This window comes from Lynx canadensis, chromosome D1 (assembly GCF_007474595.2).
Source record: "Lynx canadensis isolate LIC74 chromosome D1, mLynCan4.pri.v2, whole genome shotgun sequence".
Lineage (NCBI taxonomy): Eukaryota > Metazoa > Chordata > Mammalia > Carnivora > Felidae > Lynx > Lynx canadensis.
The window spans coordinates 114,674,424-114,697,700 of NC_044312.2; the positions used below are offsets into that span (position 1 = coordinate 114,674,424).

The window sequence follows — 23,277 nt, forward strand, 5'->3', positions numbered from 1 at the left end:
GGAGACAGGGGGGTACCTGGTGGGGTGGGGGGCACCTGGGGGGATGGGGGGCACCTGGTGGGGTGGGGGGCACCTGGGGGGGGGGGGGATGGGCACCTGGTAGGAGACAGGGGGGTACCTGGTGGGGTGGGGGGCACCTGGTGGGATGGGGGGCACCTGATGGGATGGGGGGCACCTGGTGGGGTGGGGGGCACCTGGGGGGATGGGGGGCACCTGATGGGATGGGGGGCACCTGGTGGGGTGGGGGGCACCGGGGGGGAGGGGGGGCACCTGATGGGATGGGGGGCACCTGGTGGGGTGGGGGGCACCTGGGGGGATGGGGGGCACCTGATGGGATGGGGGGCACCTGGTGGGGTGGGGGGCACCTGGGGGGATGGGGGGCACCTGGGGGGATGGGAGGGCACCAGGTGGGAGACAGGGGGGGACCTGGTAGGGTGGGGGGCACCTGACGGTATAGGGGGTACCCAGTGGGGGATGGGGCCACCTGATGGGATGGGGGCATCTGACAGGGTCGGGGCACACACCATATGGAGTGGCTGTGGCAAAAGTCTAGCGCAGAGATGATCTGTCGGAAGAACTTCCGAGCCTCTTTGGGGGTCAGCCTGCCCTTCTTGACAAGGTAGTCGAAGAGCTCTCCACCAGACACGTGTTCTAGCACCAGGTATCTGCAGGGGACAGGTGGGCGTCAGCTGGCTGTGCACCATGTGGTCAGCCTGCCCCGGTGCCAACCTCTGCCTCGTCCCAGCCTCCGGCACCCTCAGCACGGTGGGCCTCCTGGCAGGCCTGCCTCCAGCGCAGCCTCGGGAGGCCTCTGAGGCAGGGAAGCTGGGAGCAGGCCCCGCCCGACCCCCTGGCTGAGGGGCCGCTGGGCCTCAAGGCAAGAGGGGCGCTGTGGCCGCTGACCCCCATGCAAGCCGGGCTGTGACCCTTCTAGGCCCTCCCCTGCCAGTCCAGGTTGGGCTCCCAGAGCAGGGGAATGAATCAGACGCTTAGGCCTGCGGGGCGCCCAGGCCAACAGGGGAGACCCCAAAACAGGGTGGGCCAAGGGGCTGGGGCAGGGTATGGCCGGGGGGTCCCCCGGGGCTGGCCCTCAAACGGGGTCTTGGAAGACAGCGTAAACAGGGTGGCCCCCCAGCAGGATAGTAACTGCCCCCACGGGCTCAGGGGGCCCTGGGGGCCTGGCTGGGGCTGGGGCCAGGGGCTGGGCCACTAGGGGGTTCTGACAGGGGCCTGGGCTCCCTGGTTCTGCGGGCCAGAGCAGAGCACCTGCCCCAAGGCCAGTGGTCCCCAGCCCAGCACTCCCCTAGGCTAGCCTGCTTCCTGGTCTGCAGAGCAGGTGGCTGGCAGGGGTCCAGGGACGAAGGGCCCTCTGGGCTCCTGTGCAGGGCAGGATGGGGACAGCTGGAGGGGGCAAGTACAGCCTCTGGCCTGGTGACAGTGGCTGCAGGCCCCCCTCTGTGTCCAAGCTCGGCCTCACTGATGCCCACGGGAACCCCCGAGGACTTGCTGGAGGAGGCCAAGGGCACGGGCAGAGGGCCAGGAGGTAGGGAACCAGCCGTCTCAAAAGCGTGTCTTGCAGGAACGGAGGGCTCAGCAGGGGTGGGGGCATAGGGGGCCCGAGGAGAGAAGGGGCAGGGAGGGGGCACAGGTGGGATTCTGGCAGGAGGGGCCATCCCAGGGGTCCTGCCCTGCTCCTGAGTGGGAGGCCCAAACACGGCACCTCGGTGAAGGGGTCCCCTGCCTGCTCCTCCACCTGCATGCTCCCAGGGCTGCCTTGGGGAGGGTGCTGGGCCCAGCGGGACCCAGCCTGGCCGCCTGGTCGCTCTCCTGCTGGCCGTGGTGTCCCTGTCATTGGGCCTGCGCCCGGCCGTGCCTCCGCCGGGCCTTGCCGTCCCAGGCCCCTCCCTGGCTTCCTGACCCCCACCCCAGGTCCATCCCTGCAAGTATCTCAACATAAATGAGACACGATGGGTCCCCTGCATGTTGTGTGTGAAGGTGGCCAACAATGCCGGCCCCCCACTCACGGGATGTCGCTGGACACTGACCGCAAGGTGGGCCCCAGTCAGGCCGATGGTGGCGGGTCGTGCAGGTGTCTCAGGGAGACAGAGTTCCTCGTACTCACTGGTGTCAGGGGCCCCAGGACCACAACCCGCCTCCTGGTGCCCCTACAGCTATACTGACCCATCTCCGGCCCCCACGTGGGCGACTCTGGTCACCCTACCCTCAAACACTTGGAGTTGGCCACTCATGCCACTGGGCCTCCAGCTGCCACGGCAAGGGGGGTGGGCGGGGGTGCCACAGCTATGAGGAAACTGAGGCCCAAAGAGGGACAAACTTGTCAGGGGTCGGATTAGGACCATCCTCAATCCATGTGCCCAAGCCTTCCTGCTCTCCCAGAGCAGCCCTCGCTGTCTGGCTTCGTGCCCCAACCCCCATGGCCCGGGACAGTATGGGCGGGCTGTGGATGGCCACCTGGCACCAGCCGGCCTGGCCCACGAGGTGCCCACGTCTTTTCCGGGGACCCCAAGTCGGGCCTGGGGCTTGGGGCTTGGAGTTGAGACCTCGAGGTCCCCTGGGCCAGACCCCTGCATGCATTTCCTCACTCAATCTGAATGCCCCCAAGAAAAGTGCCACTGGAGCCCCTCCCTGAGGGACAGGGCATCACAGGATGGGGCCCTCCTACAGCCACACAGGCAGTAGTGACAGGGCTGAGCGCCCCCTTGCAGTGACCCAGTGACCACCGCCCACACCCCGGGTGAGCTCACTGAGGCCACACGGCGGGCGACCTGGGGCCAGGGGGGGCGGGGGGGCAGTCTCCAATTTGCAACCCAGGTGCACCCAAGATAGTGAGATTTCCGCTGGCCTCTGACTCGGCAGCACGGGGGTGGGTGACCAGGGAGGGTGAGGGGCCTGGTGTGGCCATCGAGCCGTCGGCCAACCTGGGGTCCCAGTCCCGTGAGGGAGCAGATGGGGGCCTCAGTGGGAATGGGGAGGGTCCCTGGGGGCCCTGGCAGAGTGACTGGGCCAAGTGGTTCCTGTGGCTTGACCCCGGCCCCCAGCCCCTGCCTCCAGAGAAGCCCTACGCCCTCGGCGGTTCAAGCTGGTGGCTCTGCCGTGGTCTGGGCCAGGAGCACTGACCGTGGACACCCTCTTGAGTTGGCTCCCTCCCCGGGGCCCCACGGCCTCGCCTCTGCCCCCTCCCCAGCTCTCCAGACCCGGCAATACCTACAAATATTTTTTGTTTTCATAAACATCGTGCAGCTTTAGAACGTGAGGGTGTTCGATGAGCTTCAGGATGGCAATCTCCCGCTCCACCTGCACGGGGAGAGAGGTCCAGCTGGGGGCGGGAGCGTCCCCTGCCACCTGCATCCACCCACCCCGTCCCCTCCTACACGCAGCCCTGGGGCCAGGTAGACGCCACGCTGCCCTGACCTCGAGGGGGTCTCTGGCTGGTGGGGAGACAGTAGGATCTGAGTGGGCTGTGCCCCCCGCCCGACACCTCGGTCAGGCTCACGGGGGCGGTGGAGGCTTTGGAGCAGGGCCAGCCTAGATGGGGTCTCCGCCCCTGTGGGCTGGCCCATCCCGTCCCAGGGGCATCACACAAGGGGGGCCGCCCCTCCGCGCCTCCACCCTGGCCCTGCCAGGCCTTGTGGGCTCCTGCCACTGAGCTCGTCTCTGTTCAGATAGCTTATGTGCATCTTGAACTCAGGGTCCCCAACTGAACACGGTCCCAGGAGCTGTCCAAGGCAAAGTCGGGATCTGCCCCCACCCGTCCAAGCCACGGTTGCCTTCTCTTAAAACTGCCCCACCTTTGGTCCCTGGGGTTCCTCAGTGGGGCCCACCCCAGTCCCTCCCTGCCCTCCTGGCATACTGGCCACACATGCCCGCCTCGGGAGATGTCTGGGGAAATGAGGGAGGCACAGTCCCCAGGGCAGGGGGCAGCCACGGTGATGCGGAGCCCCCAGCATGCCACCCACGCGCAGAGGTGTAAGTGCCACACCCCCCAGTGAGCAGGCAGGTGGGGGAACCTGAGGCCTGGGCAACCCCTTCCCACCAAGCACCAGTCCATGCGGGGCCCGGTCCGGTCCCAAAGGGGGTCCAGATTCCACCCCAGGACGGGCTCCCGGGATGGGGGGAGGGAGGGGGGTGGGAAGCGGGAGGAGCTGTTGTGGTCCCTGGGGAACTGTCACTTCCTCAGAGGAAGGGGCCTCCTCCTGGGTCTAACTGGGGAAACTGAGGCCCAGCCAGCTATCCCGGCAGGTTGGTACGGCACCCCGACTGTGCCCCAGGATGCGGCCTGTCCCTCCTGGGCCCCCGGCTGAGGCGAGGAGAAAGGGCGGGCAGGGCTGAGGAGGGAAGCCAGGTGCGAGGTGGTCACTGGACGCCAGCACAGGGAGGCTGCTCCGTAGCCAGGAGCTGCCCGCCCTGGGCTCCAGCAGGAGCGAGTGGGACCCACCTGGGCTGGCTTCTCTGTAACCCCACCCATGGGACTCTCACCACGGGGACCCGCCGCCAGGCTGTCCCCCCCAGACCCCCCCAAAGGGCCCCCTCAGGCCCCTCCGCCTGAGCTCACCTTCATCAACACAGACTCGCTGAGCTTCTCCCGGTTGACAATTTTGATGGCCACCTTCTGGCATGTGACACAGTGAATCCCCAGCTTCACGAGGCCTGTGGGGTACAGAAGCCCCCTCAGACCCCATCCAGGGCCCCAATCGGCAGGGACCCCACCCACTCCCCACACAGGCCCCTCACTCAGGGTCTGGTTCCTGTCCCCCACCTCTCTCTGCTAAGTACGCCTCAGGATACCCACAGCCACCGCCCGCCCTCCCATGTCCCTTGGTCACTGCCCAGAACAGCTCTGTCTTGGAGCAGCAGCCCTGCCCCACACCATGTCCCCCTCCCGGGGACCAGCCCTCTGACCCCCTGCACCCCTCCCCCAGGCCTGGAGGCCATAACACCGAGAGCCCCCGCCCCAGGCCTTCAGCCACTGCCCAGGCACCTCCAGCAGGGGAGCCAGGGTGCCCTCGGGTTCAGGGCCGCCCCTCCCCACACAACAGGGTCCAGCTCACTGGTGTCTCAGGGACAGCAGGACGGGCCTAAGGCCACTCCCTGGGCAGCACCACCCCAGCCTGCCATGCCCATGGCCCCCCGTCCTGGGTTCCCCACAGGACAGAATCCACCTCTGCTCTCATGACCATGACTCTAGGGCTCACAGTCCTGGTTGCTGCCCCCTTGTCATGTGGCCACAGCCAGGCATCCCCTTCCCCTCCCTGGCTGGGACAGGCCACCGGGGCCGCCAGCAGCCTCACCCCTGCTGCAGCCCAGCCACGGCCAGCCGCCCTCCTAACCTCTGGCTGGACCCTGCTGTGGCCTTGGGACCAGGACATCCCCACCTGTCCGTTCCTGAGCCCGGACCCCCAACTGTGACATCCTCCGAGGTGACTGTCATTCTCAGACAGGCGTGTGAAGGCTATCGTGATGGCCCCTACCTCCAGCATTTGGGGACAAGGGGGCAGGACCCTTGACCTTAGCATCGCAGCCCGACCCTGACTTGCGCTCTGCCGGGGGTGCCCCTCCTACGGGGATTGAGGGATGCCCGCACTGCTTCACCCAGACCTGGTCAAAGTCAGGGCCCGGAGCACATGCCTGCCCCATGTCCGGGGTGACGCAGGCCCCGTTGCTGCTGCTTCGGCCGTGACCTTGAACTCCTCATGCTCACCAGCCGTTGGGGTGCCCTTCCCCCACTTTTACGCCGGGCCTAGGTAGGGGAGATTCTTACCAACTTGCAAGAGCCCTTCAACTTTATGGGAAATGGATCCCTCGCCACATGATGGAAAACACGGTCCCTTAATGGACCGCGCATCTGTAACTCTGCGTGGCCTCCGTGTCCTCCCGTGGAGCGTGGTCACCCCTGACCCTCCAGGCCCAGCCTCTCACTCTCCCCTTGAGTCAGGATGGGCGGGCCTGCCAGCCACAGCCTCTCGGGTGCACAGGGAGCTCTGGGAGGGCACCTTCGTGGGTGGGGCCCGTGGGCCAGAGCTGCGGTGCTCAGCGAAGACAGATGAGCTCCTGGGCTCGGCGTCGTGGCCGCTGAGGCCGCTGAGGCCGCTGAGGCCCCCGGCTCCCACCCCAGGAAGGGCTGCAGACCCCTGGGGCCTCTTGGGGCTGCCTTTGCTCTGGCCCTGGGCCCTGTGATTCCGGGTCCGCGGGAGGGGCAGGGAGTGCACAGCAGGAAGAGGAGACGGCAGGTGCGTTGCTGTCACCCATCTGTAACCCATGGCTGGAGGCCCGGGGGGCTCACGGCCTCCAGGACAGAACCGGCCCCACCGCCCGTCCTATCTCCAGACAGCAGGCACAAGCCAGAGTTCGAAGCAGGACTCTGCCTGGCAAGTCCCCAGAACAAGGCTGAAGGGCCAAGGGGACCTGGGGAAACAGGCAGCAAAGGCCACCACCCCAAAGGGGACAGGCTCCCGCGACCCCCACAGGCTCAGGACAGACGCCTCCCGTGAAGAGACACCCGTGGTCCAGACACGCGACCCCCACAGGGCAGACAGCCATCGCCGCATCTGGGAGAGCACTCCCGAAACCGGACGGCGTGACCTGGGGCCAGCTGTGCCAGACTGTTCGCGCAGCAAAGACCAGGCAGGGACAGGTGTCCTCAAGCGGGAAGGAGCGAAGTGCTTCTGGCTCAGCCACCAGGGTACCCAGCAGACTTGAAAACGCAACACAGCTGGACGGCACGGCGGGGACGACGCGCTTGGGCCGATGGGCGGGGCCCACACGAGGACACACGCACACACGCCGCACACACCAGTGCACGCGCGTCCTTAGAAGGCGGGAACCACAGACGTGCGGGGGGAAAAACATCCTCCTGCTTCGAGAAAAGGAAAACAAACGGGTGTCAAAGTGACAGGGCGCTTGACAAACACGCCAGCCGACGGCAGGAGCAGGACACGACCCAGCCGGTGCCACCGCCGTGACCGGAACAGCCATCCTGGCGAGTGCCCCGTGCCGGGCGCTGTGTGAGAAGAGGGACTCCCACTTCGTACACAAGGAAACTCGGTGGTCCCACCGCCAGCCGCTGCACGGCTGCACAGGAAGGCCAAGGGACGAAGGGCCCAGAGGACAGCGGATGCCAGACAAGCCCCACGCCATGGGCCCGGCCCCCCAGCAGCAGCTCATGGGCCTGTGGGGCGAGGCCAGCCAGGAGGCACGGCCAGGTGCGGGGGGGTTGCGCTGGGCAGTGACCTGAACTCTGGCAGCTCCCTCCCTGCCTTCGTCGTCTTCCACTTGCTGCCCCTGCCGAGAAAGTCTTCAGGCCCGCAGACTCCTACACACCCCTCAAAACCCAGCGTGGAGGTGCCCCTCCTTAGTGAAGCTTCCCTGCCACCCTGGGAGGTGACCTAGCCCTGGGGGCCTCTGGGGTGGGGTGTCTGGGTTCCTAGCAGGCCTGCCATTTCCCCAGAGACAGAGAGTGGAGAGTGTGCACCGGGGAGCCCTCCTAAGCAGGCTCGGGATGGTGGGAGGACAGCGTCTGCAGGGAAGCCTGCGATCAGACTAATTCCCCAACCCTGCGGCTGCGCAGGCAGAGCTCCCCATTGTGATGTACGATTGTGTTTGCAGCAAACACGGGCGCACGCCAACGCAGGGAAAGTCTGCCGCGTCACAAATGATCGCCGGAGCAGCGGACGTGGTCCCGCCCAGGCGGCGGGCGCTTGAGGGTGCTGGACCGCCTGTGTCCGCGCTGCGGGAAGACTCCAGGCATCGAGGAGCCCCAGGGGCATCCCGGGGAGGGCTCAGGCGAAAGGCCAAGGAAGAGCCCCGAGCCCCCCAGGGCTGTCGCGCCCACTGGCTCCCCACTGCACCCCAGACTTGGGCACAAACACGCCTGTGCCTTAATGGGGGTGCCCACCCCCTGGGGCCCCAAGCCTGGCCAGGAGAGTCCAGAGGCCTGTAGGCCGCCATCTGAGAGCAGAGCCTGCACCCAGGGCCCAGGGCCCCAGACAGTGCGGGGCCCTCCCCGCGCCAGGCTGGGGACAGGGCTCCAGGGGTGCACTCCTGCGCTCCCACTCAGCTATTGGGGCCCCTGGGGCCCAGAGGGGGCCAGAGAGCGGGTGGGCGGGGAGCTGCTGGACTGGCTGTGCTCTCCAGGGTGGCCCAGCAGCTCTCTGCGGGCAGTGCCCGGCCCTCCTGCCCTGGTGGCTCTGACCGGCCCTCACACCGGCTGCGGTGGTCTGGAGGGGGAAGGAGGTTGGCCCTGCGTGTGCTGGGCCCCGAGTGGCTGTGAGGGGGCCAGGGCAGCCCCAGAGCCGTGGGGAGCAGACAGGCGGGGCTGGCAAGGGCCAGACCCTCCGGGGCCCCAGCACGGAGGTGGCCTACGGGGCCTTGGAGGGCCGGGGGCAGTCCTGAGCAGATGCCTCACCCTCTGGCTCCTGGGGCTTGACCTTGCCCTCCCTTCTCTTCGTGGTCATGGTCCTTTGGAATAAAACCACGCTGGGGTGCCCCGAGCCCCGGGAGCCCCCAGAGGAGGACCCGGACATCACTGCCCAGACACCGCCCTTCGGTTTGGGCGGAGGTCGGGGAGCAAGTGACGGTGCTGCATCTGGGAGGGAGGGGAACCCTCTGTGCCCCAAGCGCCAGCCCCGTCGCCAAGGAGGGTGGTCAGGGCTGATGGGCGGTGGGACAGCCTGGGGATGGCCCTCCCTACGTGGACAGGTGGGGCTTTCGATGAGCCCCCCACGCTTTCCAGCCTCCGGTGCCATTTCCACCACAAGGGCCAAAGGCGCCCACCTGGGGAAAGCCCTGGTCTGACGTGGCCCCAGGCCTGCCTCTCGGTCTCTCAGGGTGGCCTGGCCACAGCCTGCTGCCCTGAGCCTGACCCTCAGGAGTCCTGGTCACTCCATCCACTATCTGCTTCGAGCCCTGCAGACCCCACGGACGTGCAGCTCAGCACCCCTGGGGCCCATCCAGTCTGTCCTTCCTTAACGGGGCCAAGAACCGTCCCTGAAGCCCTCGGCCGTCCACTCTTCTCCCTCCAGGCACTGGGGCCCCACGGCATGGCCTCCTCCAAGTGCTTGGGAACACGTCACACAAGCACCCTGCCCCCATTTCTCCACCTGTGGCCGCCAGGTCCAGCGCTCCCCGGGCTGGCTCCACGGCGTCCTGAGCTGAGCACCCTTTTCCAGCCACCCTGCGTGGCTGCTGCAGGGAGGCGGGGACCAAACAGAGGCCTGACTCCTTCTGGTAACATTCCTGTGTGACGTCCATCTCTGATGTCCCCGTGTGCTGCCCCCCTGCCTGAGCCCCTGGACGGGCAGAAGAGCATGGTGGCCCAATCCCTCCAACCCCCTGCCTCTGTGCATCCCCCCCTCCCTGGCAGGCCCCTGTCCCGTCCCCCGTGGGGGAGCCTGAGAGGAGTCAGGTGACGACGGCAGACCGACCTCGAAGTCTCCCCGCGGAGCCACGTGAGGTCATTAACCGCCAGCGCCACGGCAGGCACCCACTGGCCGCCCTCTCTGCGTGTCCGCCACGTGCCGGGGTGGAGGGCCCCACGCAGAGAGGAACCCGGAGCACGGGAGGCGTGTGCACATGCAGCACAGGCCCCGTGGCGTGATCTGCCACGCCTGCACCCCCCGCACTGCCGACTGGCCGCGGGCCGGGGCCACGTGAGTCCCGAGGGCTCTGCAGGCACCTGGAAACGCCACCGGCCCTGCCTGCAGAGCCCCGTGAAGCGATGCGCACGGGTCCACAAGCAAAGGCAGAAATGACTGCCTCAGCCGCTTCTCATTCCAGTCACCACGTCCAGATCCTGCCATCACCACGGGCGCCCACCCCTGGGGAGTGGAGCCCCTTGGGGCTGGGGCTTCTCTGAACGTGGTGGAGACTTGGGCACCCCCCACCCCCACACCGTCTGCAGGGGCTCCGTGGGCGCCCACGGAGCCCCCGCGCCCCCCTCAGCCACAGGCCGTGGTCCTGCCTCAGGAGTTTGCCAGAAGGCCCTTCTTGGTGTCTGGCAGCCTGAAGACCGGGGAGGAAGGTGAGAGTTCAGGGAGAGGGTGGGGGCAGCTGAGCTCCGGAAAAGCCTGCGGAGGAGAGCACGTGGGCCGAGGGGCAGGACACAGCAGTCCCTCTGGGGAGGAGGGTGGCTCTCTGAAACCTGGCCCTGAAGAGGAAGGCCACTGTCCGCGGTGCTGACCAAGCCGCTGCCTGCCCACGGAACCCGCAGTGTGCTCACGCTGGGGGCCTGCGCTGTGTCGGCGGGTCCCTGGGCACGGGGGACAAGGGACAGCAGCTCCTGCCGTGGGTTCTGGGGAGGGAGGCTCATGGGGGCCGGGGCAGGAAGCTTCTGCTGACCCAGGCACAGCGCCTGCCCAACCTCGTAGGGTTCCCATCTGCGTCTCGGGAGAGACCAGTGTCCGGCCACCAGTGTTCACAGGGCCACCCGAGGGTCACTAACACCTGAGACCATCACTAGCCGCTGCACCTCTGGGACCATGCAGCCAGCTCCCCTGGGGCCGCAAAGCATAGCTAAGAGTGACCCATTTTCTGCCGCCTCAACATGCCTCACTCTGGGGCTCTGCTCGCGGGGGTGTGAGGGAGCCCGGCACAGCAGACACGCCTGCCTTCCTGGGGGTGGACAGCCCCGTCACCCCTCCTGCCTGGGCTCTCCTTGGAGGAGGCAGGGAGGTGGCACCACACTGGCTGTTGGAAAAATGAGTCAGCAGGGCTGGTGGCCCTGAGCCAGCCCCCTCCCCCAAGCCGCCCACGGCAGGCAGGGCAGAGGCACACCGCCTCGCTGGGGGAAGCTCTGGACATCATAGGTGGTCTCAGCTGCCCCCAGCAGCCTCGTGGTCCTGCCCTGGCCACTGTCCCCACACATACAACCACCCCACGCCAAGGCCAGGACCCACATGCCTGGATCTGGAGGCAGAACCAAAGGGGCAGAGGCCAGGCGTGGCGTTCCCCATAGGCCAAGGGTCCCAGATGGGAGCTCGGTGCAGTCAGACGTGCCTGGGGCATGCAGCCAGAGGCAGTGGGCCGCAGAACCAGCCGGCCGGGGGGCTTCCCAAAGAAGCGGAGCACCGAGCCGAGCCCAGAATAGAGCTGGTTTGGGGGCTGCAGAGGCCCCTCCCCCAGCTCCCGGGAGCAGCTCGTGCGCAGAGGCCATGAGGAAGGAGGCACAGGCCCCTCTTGCTGGAAGCCAGCCTCCCGGCCCTGCGGCCCCTCCCACACTGCACCGCGCTGGCCCGTGTGGCCAATGAACGGTGGCAGAAAAGAACCCTGCGTCCTTCGAGGAGAGGTGACAGCTACAGCTTCCTTCTGGCGTCCACTCCCCAGGGTCCCCGCGCTGAGGAGCCCACTGCCTTGTCTTGAGGCAAAGAACAGAGGCCTCCAGCCAACGCAGCCCGCTCCAGCCATGCCGCTGGTCAGGAAGGAGACTCCTAATTATTTTCCACTTGAACCCCCCCCCCCCACCGGTCCTCACAGCAGGGGGCCCATTCTCCTGCCACTGCCCAAGGGGTCAGGGTGAAGCCTGCCCATGCCTGGGCCTGGGGGCAGCGCTTCCCCAGCTGGGTCAGGCACAAGCCCCAGCACCCCTTTGAACAGGCTCAGGGAGTCAGCTGGGTGGGGCGGAAGTCCAGAGACGCTGAAGGGAATGAGTTCAGGTTCCCGCCACAGTGGGGAGGGGGGTCCTTTCAGCACCGTGGACAGGGACCAGTGCAGCCCCACCCCCCTCCCCGCAGCCCTCCGGCTTGGGGGACTTGCTCAGGGCTACACAGCTGGGTGACACCAGAGCCAGGGTGCCCTGGGAAGCCGGTGGTCAGCACTCCCTGGGCACCTCCTCTGACCACACCCCTGCTCCTTCCCGAGCCTGGCTGCCCACGTTCTGGGGCACCCAGGGGCCTGCCACAACAGGACATTGGGCGGGGCCTCCAGCTGCTTGCCGCCCACTCCCCCCTGCCTCCAGCTCCTTGGGGGTGAGGGGCTTGGGGTCAGGCCCCAGGCCTGGTGTCTATTCTGATGAATAAATGGGCACAGGCCCCACTGTCCAGCAGCCCACTGAGCTCTTACCCCGCACCCTGACCAGGCGCCCAGACACCAGATGGGCAACGAGGAAGCCGTTTGGGAGGCTGCCCGCCCCACCCACCCCCAGCCCTCAGCATCGCCCTCTCCTCTCTGCTCTCCCGGGCCGGGACCCAGGGCCGCCGGCGCGGCGCTCACGTCTGGCTTCCGAGGAGGGGGCTCTGCCGCTGCAGCAGCCGCCGCCGCCGCCGCAGGCGGAGGATCGATTGTGTGCCCTTGGGGGGGTGGGGCGCCCGGTGGGCGCGTTTGGCTCCCAGGTTCCAGGAGCACCCTTGCCCACGTGGGACGCACAGACCCAGCAGATTCGCTTCAGACGCACCGCACCTCTGCAGAAAGGCCGGCTGTGAGCCCGAGCCCCACCTCCCAGCCGCCCTGGGCTCGTAGACTCCGACTGACTACTGATATGGGGGTGGGGGCGGCCGCTTTGAAGTTGCCCAGACTTCAAAGCGCCTTCGTTGCCCAAAGCATCGCCTGGGCCTGCGTTCCTCCGGCGCCCATGCCCACCAGACCCGACCTCCTTTCCCCGCCTGCAGGCCCTTGCCCCAGCGCTGGGGGAGGGGGAGGAGGGGTGCTAGGTTGGCACCCTGGTTCTCCTGGCCTCCTCCTGGGGCTCCGTGCTCCCCAAACCCTTCTTCCTTCACTTTGGGGGCGGGGAGGTGCGGATCCCCACCCTCAGCTTGCGCGGTGGATCCATAAGCCCCGTGCACCCACGTTTCTGGGCTCCGTGGAGGCCCCGCAGGCCGGCGACACCCCCACGCCCCACCGTCACGCGGCCGGCTCCTGGTTCACACCCACGCATGCCCCTCCCAGGCTGGGAAGGAGGACCCGACGGGGGGGCCCAGAGAGGGGACAGGGAGGAAGGGGACACTGGCCCCAGCAGGCTCAGTCTCAATATAGATCCCGCCGTTTCCTTCGCCCACCAGGCGCCAGGGGGGAGGCGGTGGCGCGCGTCTCTTGGGAGACAACTGTTCACGCTCTGAAAAGGAACCTCTCAAATTAAATTAATTAAGCCCTGAAATATTTCACACCCGCTGCAGCCGCTGGGCCCCTCTGCCAAGCTCCCCGCCCTCCCCACCCACAGCACCCAAACACCACGTGGGGGCCTGCCACCCCCTCTGCAGGATGCAGGGGAGCCCCTCCTCCTGTCACCTTGACCCCGGGGGGGGGAAAGGGACATGGGGGAGGGGAGAGGCCGGCTCCATACCCACCCCGTCTGCCTCTTCCTGCCTCCCTGGTCATTCGAGAGCTCCTTGCATCACAGGGGGCTCTTCTGGGGCCCAAAGGCCCTTCCCAGGTACAGCGGGCCATCTCTGCCTCTGTGTGGCCCTACCATAGGCAAGGACCAGGCTTGGAAGCTTGGCTCCCCCTCCTCTCCTGGGGCGGGGGCTTCAGTGGCTCCATCAACCTTGGGGTATCCTAACACCGTCTCCACCTGTGTAAAGATGGAATGAGACCCGCCCCCATGCACACACGCCCGCCACCTGAAGCACCCTATACTTGACCCCTTCCCCTCCCAGAGGCAGCCTGGGATTGCGCCCATAAAGAGGCTCAGCTGTGTGTGTGGAGGGGGACTAACCCTGGGCAGAGCCAGGGGGTCTCCGCAGGGGGTCAGTCAGGGAGCAGGTAATGAGGGACAGGACAAGGACTGGGCCTGCCAGTCTCCAGGAGACCCAAGGGAAGCTCCAGGTGTCAGTGTCAGCCAGGGAGCACGCGGCAGGCCTGAGGGCAGGGCTGCAAAGACAGATGTGGCACTTACTGAGGGTGTAGAGACGGGAACAGCCCAGGTTGGCACGCCCCTCTCCATGCCAAGAAGGACAGACAGCCTGGGACAAAATCCAGCACTATAGGGGCCAGGAGGCTGCCCCGAGCAAGTCTTCTTGTTCCGACAGGCCTGATGGCCAGTCCCTGCCCGTGCGCACCTCCCCCGCCCCGACATCCCACACTCTGAGCAGGGGATCCCCCCACCCCCTCCAGAGAGACCCACTTCCCACACAGGAGGAGCCGTGCCACCGTGTGGGCCTCCTCAGTTCGGGAAACAGCCAACTACGCGTTACCAGAGGGAGTCCAGGACAGAGAGACAGAACCGAGCTGGCGGAAACAAGTGTTCAGAAGTTCTCTTCCTGATTAGCGCAATGACTCGCTCAGATTTAGTAAGCTGCTACATCTGTAAAACAAGAAGCCTGCAGAAAGGATGAGATGTGAGGAAGGAGCTCTGGGAAGTCAAGACTAGCCTTCGGGGGGAAGGGACAGCGGAACTCAGCACCACAGCGTGAGCAGTGCGGCGCGACTGAGCACAGAGACAAGACATGAACCAAGAGGAGCTGAGAGTGGACCGATGTTCCTAAGGTCCAAGGCCCGGTGGGGATGGACACGTCACAGCAAAAGGCCCCGCAGACTCAACATACTTAGCGCTGAACAGAAACTCACTGAAGTGGCCACTCGGTCCTGACCCGGCTGAAGTCCCACGTAGATCAAACTGACCGGCCCCACCCTAAATGCCTGACAGGGAGGGATGCGCCCATTCTGGAAAAACCTTACCTGGTGCAGTTGAACTGTTCTTTTTTTTTTTTTTTAAATAAACAATATCCAGCATACAATAAAAATGACGCCGGACACAAAGGAGTGGGAAAATGTGACCCTACTCTCAAGACAAAAAATAGCCAATAGAAGCAGGCCACAGCTAACCCACATATTAAAATTTTCAGAAAAGGACTTTAAGATAACATTATAAATATATACACCTTTTCTCTGTCCTCTCCCTCTTCTTCCCTCATAAATATGCTTTTTAATTACAGAAAAGGAAAGACAAAAAAAAAAAAAATCCATTGGATGGGCTTAACAGCAGAGCAGACACACACAAAAGGATTAGTGAACTCTATAACAGGTCAATAGAAACTGCCCAAACTGAAATACAGAAAGCAAAAGAATGAAAAACAAACAAACCAACGTAACAGCACATCAGAGACCCATGTGACAATTCCAAAAAGTCTAACATAACTGTAATAGGAGTCCCAGAAAAAGAGGAGAGAAAGAGAGAACAAAGCAAAAGACATATTTTAAGAGATAATGGGCAAGATTTTCTCCTAAATGTATTATATACATCAGCCCACAGATCCCTGAGGCTCACTGAACCAAAAGCAGGGCAGAAACGTAGAAAACCGCACCATGGCATATCACTGCTAACCTGACACAATTGAAAGAAAGTGAGAAAATCCTAAAACTAGCCAAAGAAAAAGATGCACTTCACTGGGGGAGTACCAGTAGTGCCTGACTTCTCTCCAGGAAGAGTATGACCAGGAGGCAGTGGCATACCACCTCCTCAGTGCAGGAAGAAATCCTAGAATTCTATACCCAGCAAAAATATCCTTCAATAAAAAAACAAAATAGACACTTGTAGGGATTTCCCCAAGGGGGCCCCTGGCCTAAGACTCTGGGAACAGCTGCTCTACAGGAACCCCTAAAGAGATAATAAGGGGAAAGCAGTGTAGCAGAAACATTAATACAGTAAAGAAAGTGAAATAAATTTTTTTAAAAAACACCTGGCTGATGCAAAATAAGACAGAAAAAGAGGAACGAGTGTACAAAGAACAAACGGAATAAATAGAAAGATGGCAGATTGAAATCAAACCATAAAAAATTTAAAAAGATTGTCAGAGGGAAAAGGAAGTCTAAGACCTAATTGTGTGTTGTTTACAAGAGACATGCTTTAGGGGCGCCTGGGTGGCGCAGTCGGTTAAGCGTCCGACTTCAGCCAGGTCACGATCTCGCGGTCCGTGAGTTCGAGCCCCGCGTCGGGCTCTGTGCTGACTGCTCAGAGCCTGGAGCCTGTTTCCGATTCTGTGTCTCCCTCTCTCTCTGCCCCTCCCCCGTTCATGCTCTGTCTCTCTCTGTCCCAAAAATAAATAAACGTTGAAAAAAAAAATTTAAAAAAAAAAAGAGACATGCTTTAAATACAAGGACACATACGTTGGAAGTATAAGGATGATAAAGATGGGACCATGCTGAAGGGTCTCAGCACATGGGAATGGATGGGATCACCCAGAGTGACCCTGGGGTACTCCCGGATGAGGAAGAGCCAGCAAAACAGACTGGGGGAAAATGGATGGTGTGTAGGAAAATAAGGACAAATGTGGAATTTCATAAGCAGAGTGAAAAGAAGAATAGAGGAGAATGTTCCACTGTGTCAAATGCTGCTGGCTAACTAAGGACTGAGAGAGGACCATTGGCTTGCCACCATTCAGGTCACTTCAGTAGGGTAGCAGGGTCAAGAGATAAAGAGAAAAGATGTGGGTTCAACAAGACTAACACTTTTCAGGAGCTTTGATATAAATGGAGGCAAGGAAAAAGGCAGGTGAATCAGACTGGCATCTTTGCTCTGTCCACTGAGGTCAGGAGCTAATGGAACCAAATCTCCCAAGTGCTTGGGGCAAAGGACTCCCTGTGGGGACATGTGTGCACAGAGAAGATAATTTCAGTTCTGGGACTTAGAAATGCTTCTCTTCCACGTAACTTTTCCTAGGAAGTGACTTGACAAAATGAGGTGGTAGTCCAGAAGGAAGCAGCAGATCCCATCCAGGGGGTGTCCTGGGAAACCCCCTGAAGGTGGCTTTTTTAGAAAAACACAGCAGTTTGAAGAAGGACAAAGGGCTCCCAGAATGAGGTTACCAGGAAAAAAAGAAAACTAGGTAGAATGGATGATCAATCTGTCTCCCTCCCCAGCCTCCACCCCTTTCCCTTTCCCTCTCTTTCTCTCCCTCTACACACACACACACACACACACACACACACACACACACACACACAAGTTTATGACAAATAGTGCAATGGGGAAAAAAAAAGGCAACTGGAAACTCCAGAAAAATCAAAGGACTCCCAAGAAAGTTGTGGCGATGCAAAAGGAATGCATCACAAATGTAAACATTCACGGGATGTCAGAAAAGACAATCCGTCAAAGGACTTTGAAGCCTCTGATTTTCCCAAATCCATAGCAACCAGGTCCCAGAGCAGAACCACCAGGCGCACACACACAGCTTCCTTCTAGTGGGTTACAGAACTCCAGCCTGGCAAGGGCAGATAATCTGGGCACACCACTGAGCCCAGCACCGAACAGAACTTCCACACTGACAATTATGGAAACCCTCTTTATGACTTCATTTTTGAAGGTCAACCAACAGTCAAACCCCAGAAAACATGGTGTGGCTGACACACACACAGCAATGCTATTTTGCCGGGCGGTGGGGTGGGGGAAGGTGAAAGTATCTTTTAGGAGGATGGGACGGAAGAGAAGAGATGCCACCCCATCTTGATGGAGCCAGATTAGTGTGGTATTTACAAACTGAGCGCAGGAGTACCCGAGAAGAGCTGTGCTGTCTAGCACCAGCGACAGGGAGGTGCAGGGGCCACTGGGCACTGCCTTAAATGTCAGTCGAGACTCAGGTGCAAGCTCCCCACCAGGGGGCTGCGCGTGCTGAGCCCCCCACACCCAGACCACTCAGAGTGCAGCCTGCGGACCAGGACAAGATGGGTGGACGTGTGGGCTCGTATCGCACGGACTCTGGGTGTCCTTCCTGCCACTTCACTGTCACATCACGCTAACATACTGGGCTGAGAATTACTCAAGGTCGGCCGTCCCGTCACATCTCAGGGAAAGGCTACAGAACCCCATTCCGGACCACGTGTGGTCTGCTATATGTGCGCCACCTTGGTACAAAATAAAGACAAAACCCGCCTCGCAGGGTCTACAGGGCTCGAGAGACCAGCAGCAACCCCTCGGGGCAGCTGGCTCGCCTCCCGGACATCCTGCCAGAAAGCCTTCCCGGCACTCTGCGCAGGCAGCCACCCCGTCCACACCGAGACACAGCTCTGGGCTGGCCAGCCCAGCCAGGAAGCAGCCGGCCAACCAGGTGCCCCACTCCCCCACTTGCAGCCTCGCTTCCCAGCTGCCCCCTCCCCCGGGGCCACACTGCCCCGGCCACTGGGAAGCACCCCATGTGCCAGAGGAGGCCCGGGGTTGCCACAGGAGCCAGTAATGAACTCTATCCATCTTGTTTTGGGTCCCCGCTGGACTTCAAAACTCTTGAGTTGCACAAACCTGTACAAACTAAGCACAGAAGTACTGAGAGTGCTGGGGGCCCCAGGCCAGCTGCTCCGGGGCTCCCGCGGCTGCCTTCTCAGGGTGGTGGCCTCGGTGCAGCAGGAGGACAGCCACAGAGTCCCCCTGGAAGCTGGCGGGCCCCACCCTCTCGTCGGAGCAAGCCCACTGCACGGGACAGAGCGTGAACCCGAGGGCCAGCAGGGTGAGGCCACTGCACCCGACCCCGGGAGCTTCTGTTCAAATCACACTGGGTGACCTCCGGGGGGCGACTTTTTTTGGCAAGTGCAAATCTTAGTTCCTACACAAAATATTTTACTTTGCTATCCTTGAAAATGAAAGAAAATTCTTTCTAAACGAAGTTATTTGATGATCGTTTTAGAACTAAAGCACAGATCAAGAAATAGCAGTCATCACTGATTAGCCCATGACAATTGCCAAAGATTCGTTGTATAAAGAAGGGCAGCCAAGAAACAGCCATCTGGGCCTCAGGGTGAGATGCAAGAACCTGTCCTGGGGGGGCCATCGTCCAAGGGGGTCCCACGGTTTGGGGCAGGTTCACCACGCGGACCCACAGGCATCCAGACACAGCTGCTGCGGGCAGCCCCACTCACGTGCCAGGGGCTGTGGATGAGCCTCGGCCCCAGGGGTGGCCCCAGTCCCGAGCCCTGCAGTGCTGGCCGTGGCTGCCCTTGGCCTTGGTCTTGGAGCCCACCCAGGGGCCACATCCATCTCGCTGCATGCAGCCAAGGTCAGGGTCAGCAGTCAGCACATCCGGCACAGCATTCCTGCACTGTCCCGGCGTGGGGGAGGGGGGTCACGGCCACTGCAAGTTCACCCGCCCCTCAACCACCAGTGTCCCTGAAGATGGCATGAGGGGCTGGCAGAGCGGGGGTGGGGGGTGGTAGCGGGTCCCGCTGACTGCAGGGCTGAGGTCAGGACCCCTTCTCCTGGCCCTCACAGCTCTTGGATTAGAGGGGTCAGGGGACAGCAATGGCAGGACAGTGTGGGAAGAGCCCCAGTTCCACAGGCCCAGATGCTTCATGTCTACTCCCCTCCTGAGTTAGGGGGCTCTGTCGGGGAGCAGGGGACCCCGAGGGCGGGGTGTGGCTGGCAGGAAGACAGCCTCAGCATCATGGCCCCACATACCCCTGGCCCCAGCCCGGCTGCCCCCCATGTCTCCCCACTCGGTGGCCTCACCCCAAACTTCTGCTGGCTCTGGCCTGCCCCTCCCCGCCTTCCAGAAATAGTTTTCTTAGATCGAAAACAGTCGATCGAAGTCCTACCAGAAAAAAAGCAAGCACTTTACCAAACCAGCCATGAAATTCATTTTTCTCCACCAGCAGGTGCGACAGCCAGCCCGCCCTTTGCCTACAACTTCTCCAAGGGTGGGAGCATGGCAGGTGCCGCCCCAACTCCGAAAAGGACCCCTAGGAAAAGGGACAGGAAGCGGCCCCCACCCCAGAGCCTGGCTGCTCCCCACCTCCTCCAGAGGCCCGTGGGGCGGGGTGGCAGGGGCACACTCCCATCCCAGTCCCCCAGCCTTGGGAGCAGGCAGAGACCTCCCCCAGTGGCACAGGGCAGAGGAGCGGGGAGTTCCCACCACAGCCACGGCTTCCCTGGTGAACTCCCCACCCGGGGGGATAGGTCAGCTGTCTGCTCTGAGGTCACGTGCCCAGACTTCGAGAAGCAGGTTGCAGAGACTAGAGACCGGAGGCGGAGGACCGGCCCTCGTCACCCCAAAGGGGAGGGCAGCTGCAGGGGCGGGGCGCCGTGGGGGGCGGTGCCAAGCCCACCCCTCCCCCTCTGGTTAGTGCCGGGCAGGGGCGGGGCCTGGAGGCCCCGCCCTCACAGCAAGACGTGTACACGCACGCACGCACACTAACGGTGCAAGTTTGACGTGCTTCCGTCACCACGCACCTTTCCTAACGAAAGATCAAGGCAGCCCGCAGCCCGGGCCCTCTGGGGACCTTCTGCCGCACAGGGACCTCACCAGGCCCCGCGCCTCCCACAGCGGTCAGTCTCCCTGAGCTCCAGCTCGAGGCCCCTGACGGGGAGATCCAGTCCCGGAAAAGCATCTTTGGGGGGGCCTCAGCACTGGGCCCGGGGCCAGGTCCTCCCCAGTAGCCGCTGACAGGGGCTGCAGGGAGATAGCAGGTGGGGCAGAGGAGGGGTCTCCCGGGCTGATGAGAGACGGTGGTGGGGCCGAGGCACAGACCCAGGTGAACGAATGGGTCAGCCCTCGGGGGTCTCGGGGAAGCCTTTGGGAGGCATCGGGCTGAAGGCTGCAGGGAGGGCATTGCCAGGGCCTTGGTGATGGGGCAGATGCCCCCAGAGTGCTGACAGCAGAGCAACTCGGGATAGGCCCTGGGCTGCCCCGCTCCCTCCGACCCTGGCTTATGTCTGAGCCCCGAGGTCCCCAAGATGCCACAGAGGCACCGGCCCCGTGGCACCGGCTCCTTCCCAACAGGCCTGCAGGGCAGACAGCGCACAAGGCCTAACACCAGCCCAAGAGCAGCAGTCGTGGGGCGGCAGGAGGAGAGGCCCCCGGGGTGAGCCTTGAGTGCCTGGAGCTGCCTCTGGGGCTGGGGCCAGGCAGCCCCTGCCCGGCCGTGTTGCTGGTCTGGGAGGGTAGCACATGGGAGACGGGCAACAGCGGGGCCTCAGGGGCCAGACCTGGTGGGAGAGCCCACCCGAGGTGGCCTGGTCAGAGGTCCCCCAGCCTTGGCCGGTGGCCCGCGGCCTCCTCTGCCAGGGCGTGGGTGGTGGCGGGCCAAGGACTCCTGTCAGGTGCACGCATTCCCACCTGGGAACCTCACAGCTGGGCCTCACCTGGGGCCGGTGAACGCGGAGAGCCCTTCCCCCGGGTGGCGCTCTCGCACACTCACATACACACGTGCACACACGGACTCACACCCACGCAGGGAGATAACCCGGCAGTCGGGGCTGAGCCTGCAGGGTGGAAATTATCTCTGCAGCGGGAGCCACACTGGCTTTGAGGAGGGGGCGCGGGCTCCGTGCGCCCAGGTGATCACCCTGGACAGCCTGGGCCCTCCCACCAGCTACAGAGGAGCAGAGAGGGGACAGGGTGTGTCCCCAGGCCTCACTGGGACACGACCATCCTGGGGTGGCAGGCGCCCCTGTGGTCGGAAGCCAGTGCAGGGCCATGCCTGCTGTTCAGCTGCAGTGCCCCCGACGCTGCCCGCTGACCCAGGCTCGTGGGGGTGTCCGGGTGGGGGCTCTGGCCCAGGAGAGGAGGAAAGAGGGAGGGGAGGGGGCGAGAGGGCGCCACTGTGAGCAGGTGTGAGGCTGGAGCTCCCGGGAAAGGAAGCCCTGAGTGGCTTTGCGCTTTGCCCCTGGGGGCCGGGGCCCGGGGAGCCTGCTCAGCCTGGTGGCCAGAGCTCCCACCCCACCCCTGAAGGACCCCAGCTGGTCTCCAAACCCTGAGCAGCCTCGTACAAAGCCCTCCCCCCTCCTCTCTGCTGCCAAACCGCCATCTGTTGCCATGGCAACGAGAGCAGAAAAGGCAGGCGCACTAAGCGCTCTCCCCCAACCCCCTGCTTTCCCTGCTCCTTGAGCTGGGCGGGCTCCAGGGGCCGCAGCCCACAGTGGCCTCGGGGCCTCCCTGCCCCCAGCAGTGGGCCTGGTCTCAGCTCCGGAAACATCTGCCTCCCGCACAAAAGGCCAGATCCCCAACCTAGCCCCCCCACCCCCGCCCACCGGGGTCGGACCCCTCCTGCGTCAGGGAATGGCTGGAGGCCTGTCTGGTCCCTGACCCACCACCCCCACAGTGCTCCCGGCCACCCACCCGGGCCCCGCCCTGAGGCATGGGTAGACAGCACGGTCCTGGCTACTGCGTGGCAGGGGACCAACCCGTGGAGACACAGCCGCAGCTCCGCCACCACATGCCGCCTCAAATCACCTGCAGGTGGGCCAAGGAGCCCTCGAGAATAAAGCAAGCGCCGGCCCTACTGTCCGCGTCTGGCTGAGGATGCCTGGAGGTCAGGGGTGGGTGCAGTGACAAGAACACACAGGGCAGCAGGCGCCACTGGGCGCCCGGTCCCAGCACGGCGCCACTACCCTGGTGCGCGGGTCCCACGCCCTGTGAGGCAGACGCTGCCAGGGCCCCTTCTGTGGCGAGGCCCAGGGGCTCAAGGCAGAGTTGGGGGGACCGCAGGAGCCGGAGGATGCCAGCCTCCCCAGTGTGGCCTGACTTTCCTGCCCAGAGGCCCCCATTCCCTGGCCACCTCCCTGGTGAGTCCAGGAGGCAAGGGCAGGGCAGGCCATCTCGAGTCCCCTTGAGCCTGGGGCTGTGGCGTGAAGGCCCCCGTGATGCCGCACCTGCCCCAGTTCCTTCCGAGGACACCACTGCCCTGGGACCCAGCCAGCATTTGTGTCTGGGACACCCTACTCCATCCCACCCCAAGCAGGGGCTCGCTCCGGGCTGTAGGAGGAGCCAGGTGGAGGTGGGCCGGGGAGAGCCCACCCCTCCTCCCAGGACTGTGGAGTCCTGCGTGGGGCGGGGAGGGAGCCAGGGGACTCCCTGGCAAGGCACCGTGAGCTCCATGGAGCGGGAGGCCAGAGGAGGCCGGGGCTGCCCACGTCCCCAGGAGGCTGCAGCCTCCTCCCTGAGCTGAAGGACCCAGCCCACAGGGGGCAGGGCTGGCTGGAGGAGGGAGCGGATTCCCCTCTCCTCCAGAGTCACAGGCTGGGCGCTGGGTGGTTGCCATGGCGACCAGAGGCGGCGGACTGACAGGGTGGGGGGTGGCGTGTGTGATGCAATGGGACACCCCTCCCTCTCCCCCCCCACCCCCGGGACAACTCCCCCAGGACCAGGAGCCCCCAGATGGCCACTCGCCCTGGAGCCAGACAGGAGGGCAGGTGCTCCTCCCCCCGCTGTGCTCCCCTGGCCGCCGTCCAGAGCGGGGCATCACCGTCCCTGCCTCCAGGCCGGGCTCCTCCAGGCTCAGCAGGGTCTCCCTCGGCCTGGGCAGCCCACGCACCCAGCCAGCATCCCCAAGGGGCGTCCACCTACTGTGTGCTCAGGTCTGCATCCTATGAGCACCAGGCCCAGGCGCTACGAGACCCGATGGCCTGACCTG

At 63.8% G+C, this 23,277-nt stretch overlaps 1 protein-coding gene across 10 annotated transcripts in view; it reads right to left on the reverse strand.

Annotated features, from left to right (window-relative positions):
* BRSK2 (BR serine/threonine kinase 2) overlaps positions 1-23,277 on the reverse strand; it is a 60,146-nt gene that overhangs the window by 21,027 nt on the left and 15,842 nt on the right. For 9 of the 10 annotated variants that reach the window (XR_003972202.1, XR_003972201.1, XM_030331335.1 and 6 more), the window contains exons 2-4: positions 4,574-4,668; positions 3,230-3,315; positions 525-665 (exon numbers count right to left, since the gene is read on the reverse strand). Coding sequence is in view for 8 of the 10 variants with exons in the window: in XM_030331335.1 (XP_030187195.1) it covers positions 525-665; positions 3,230-3,315; positions 4,574-4,668 (322 nt within the window). In the remaining 2 variants the exon portion in view is untranslated. Of the gene's footprint in view, positions 1-524; positions 666-3,225; positions 3,316-4,573; positions 4,669-23,277 lie in introns of those variants that run through there. The other variant, XM_030331334.1, reaches the window with a different exon arrangement.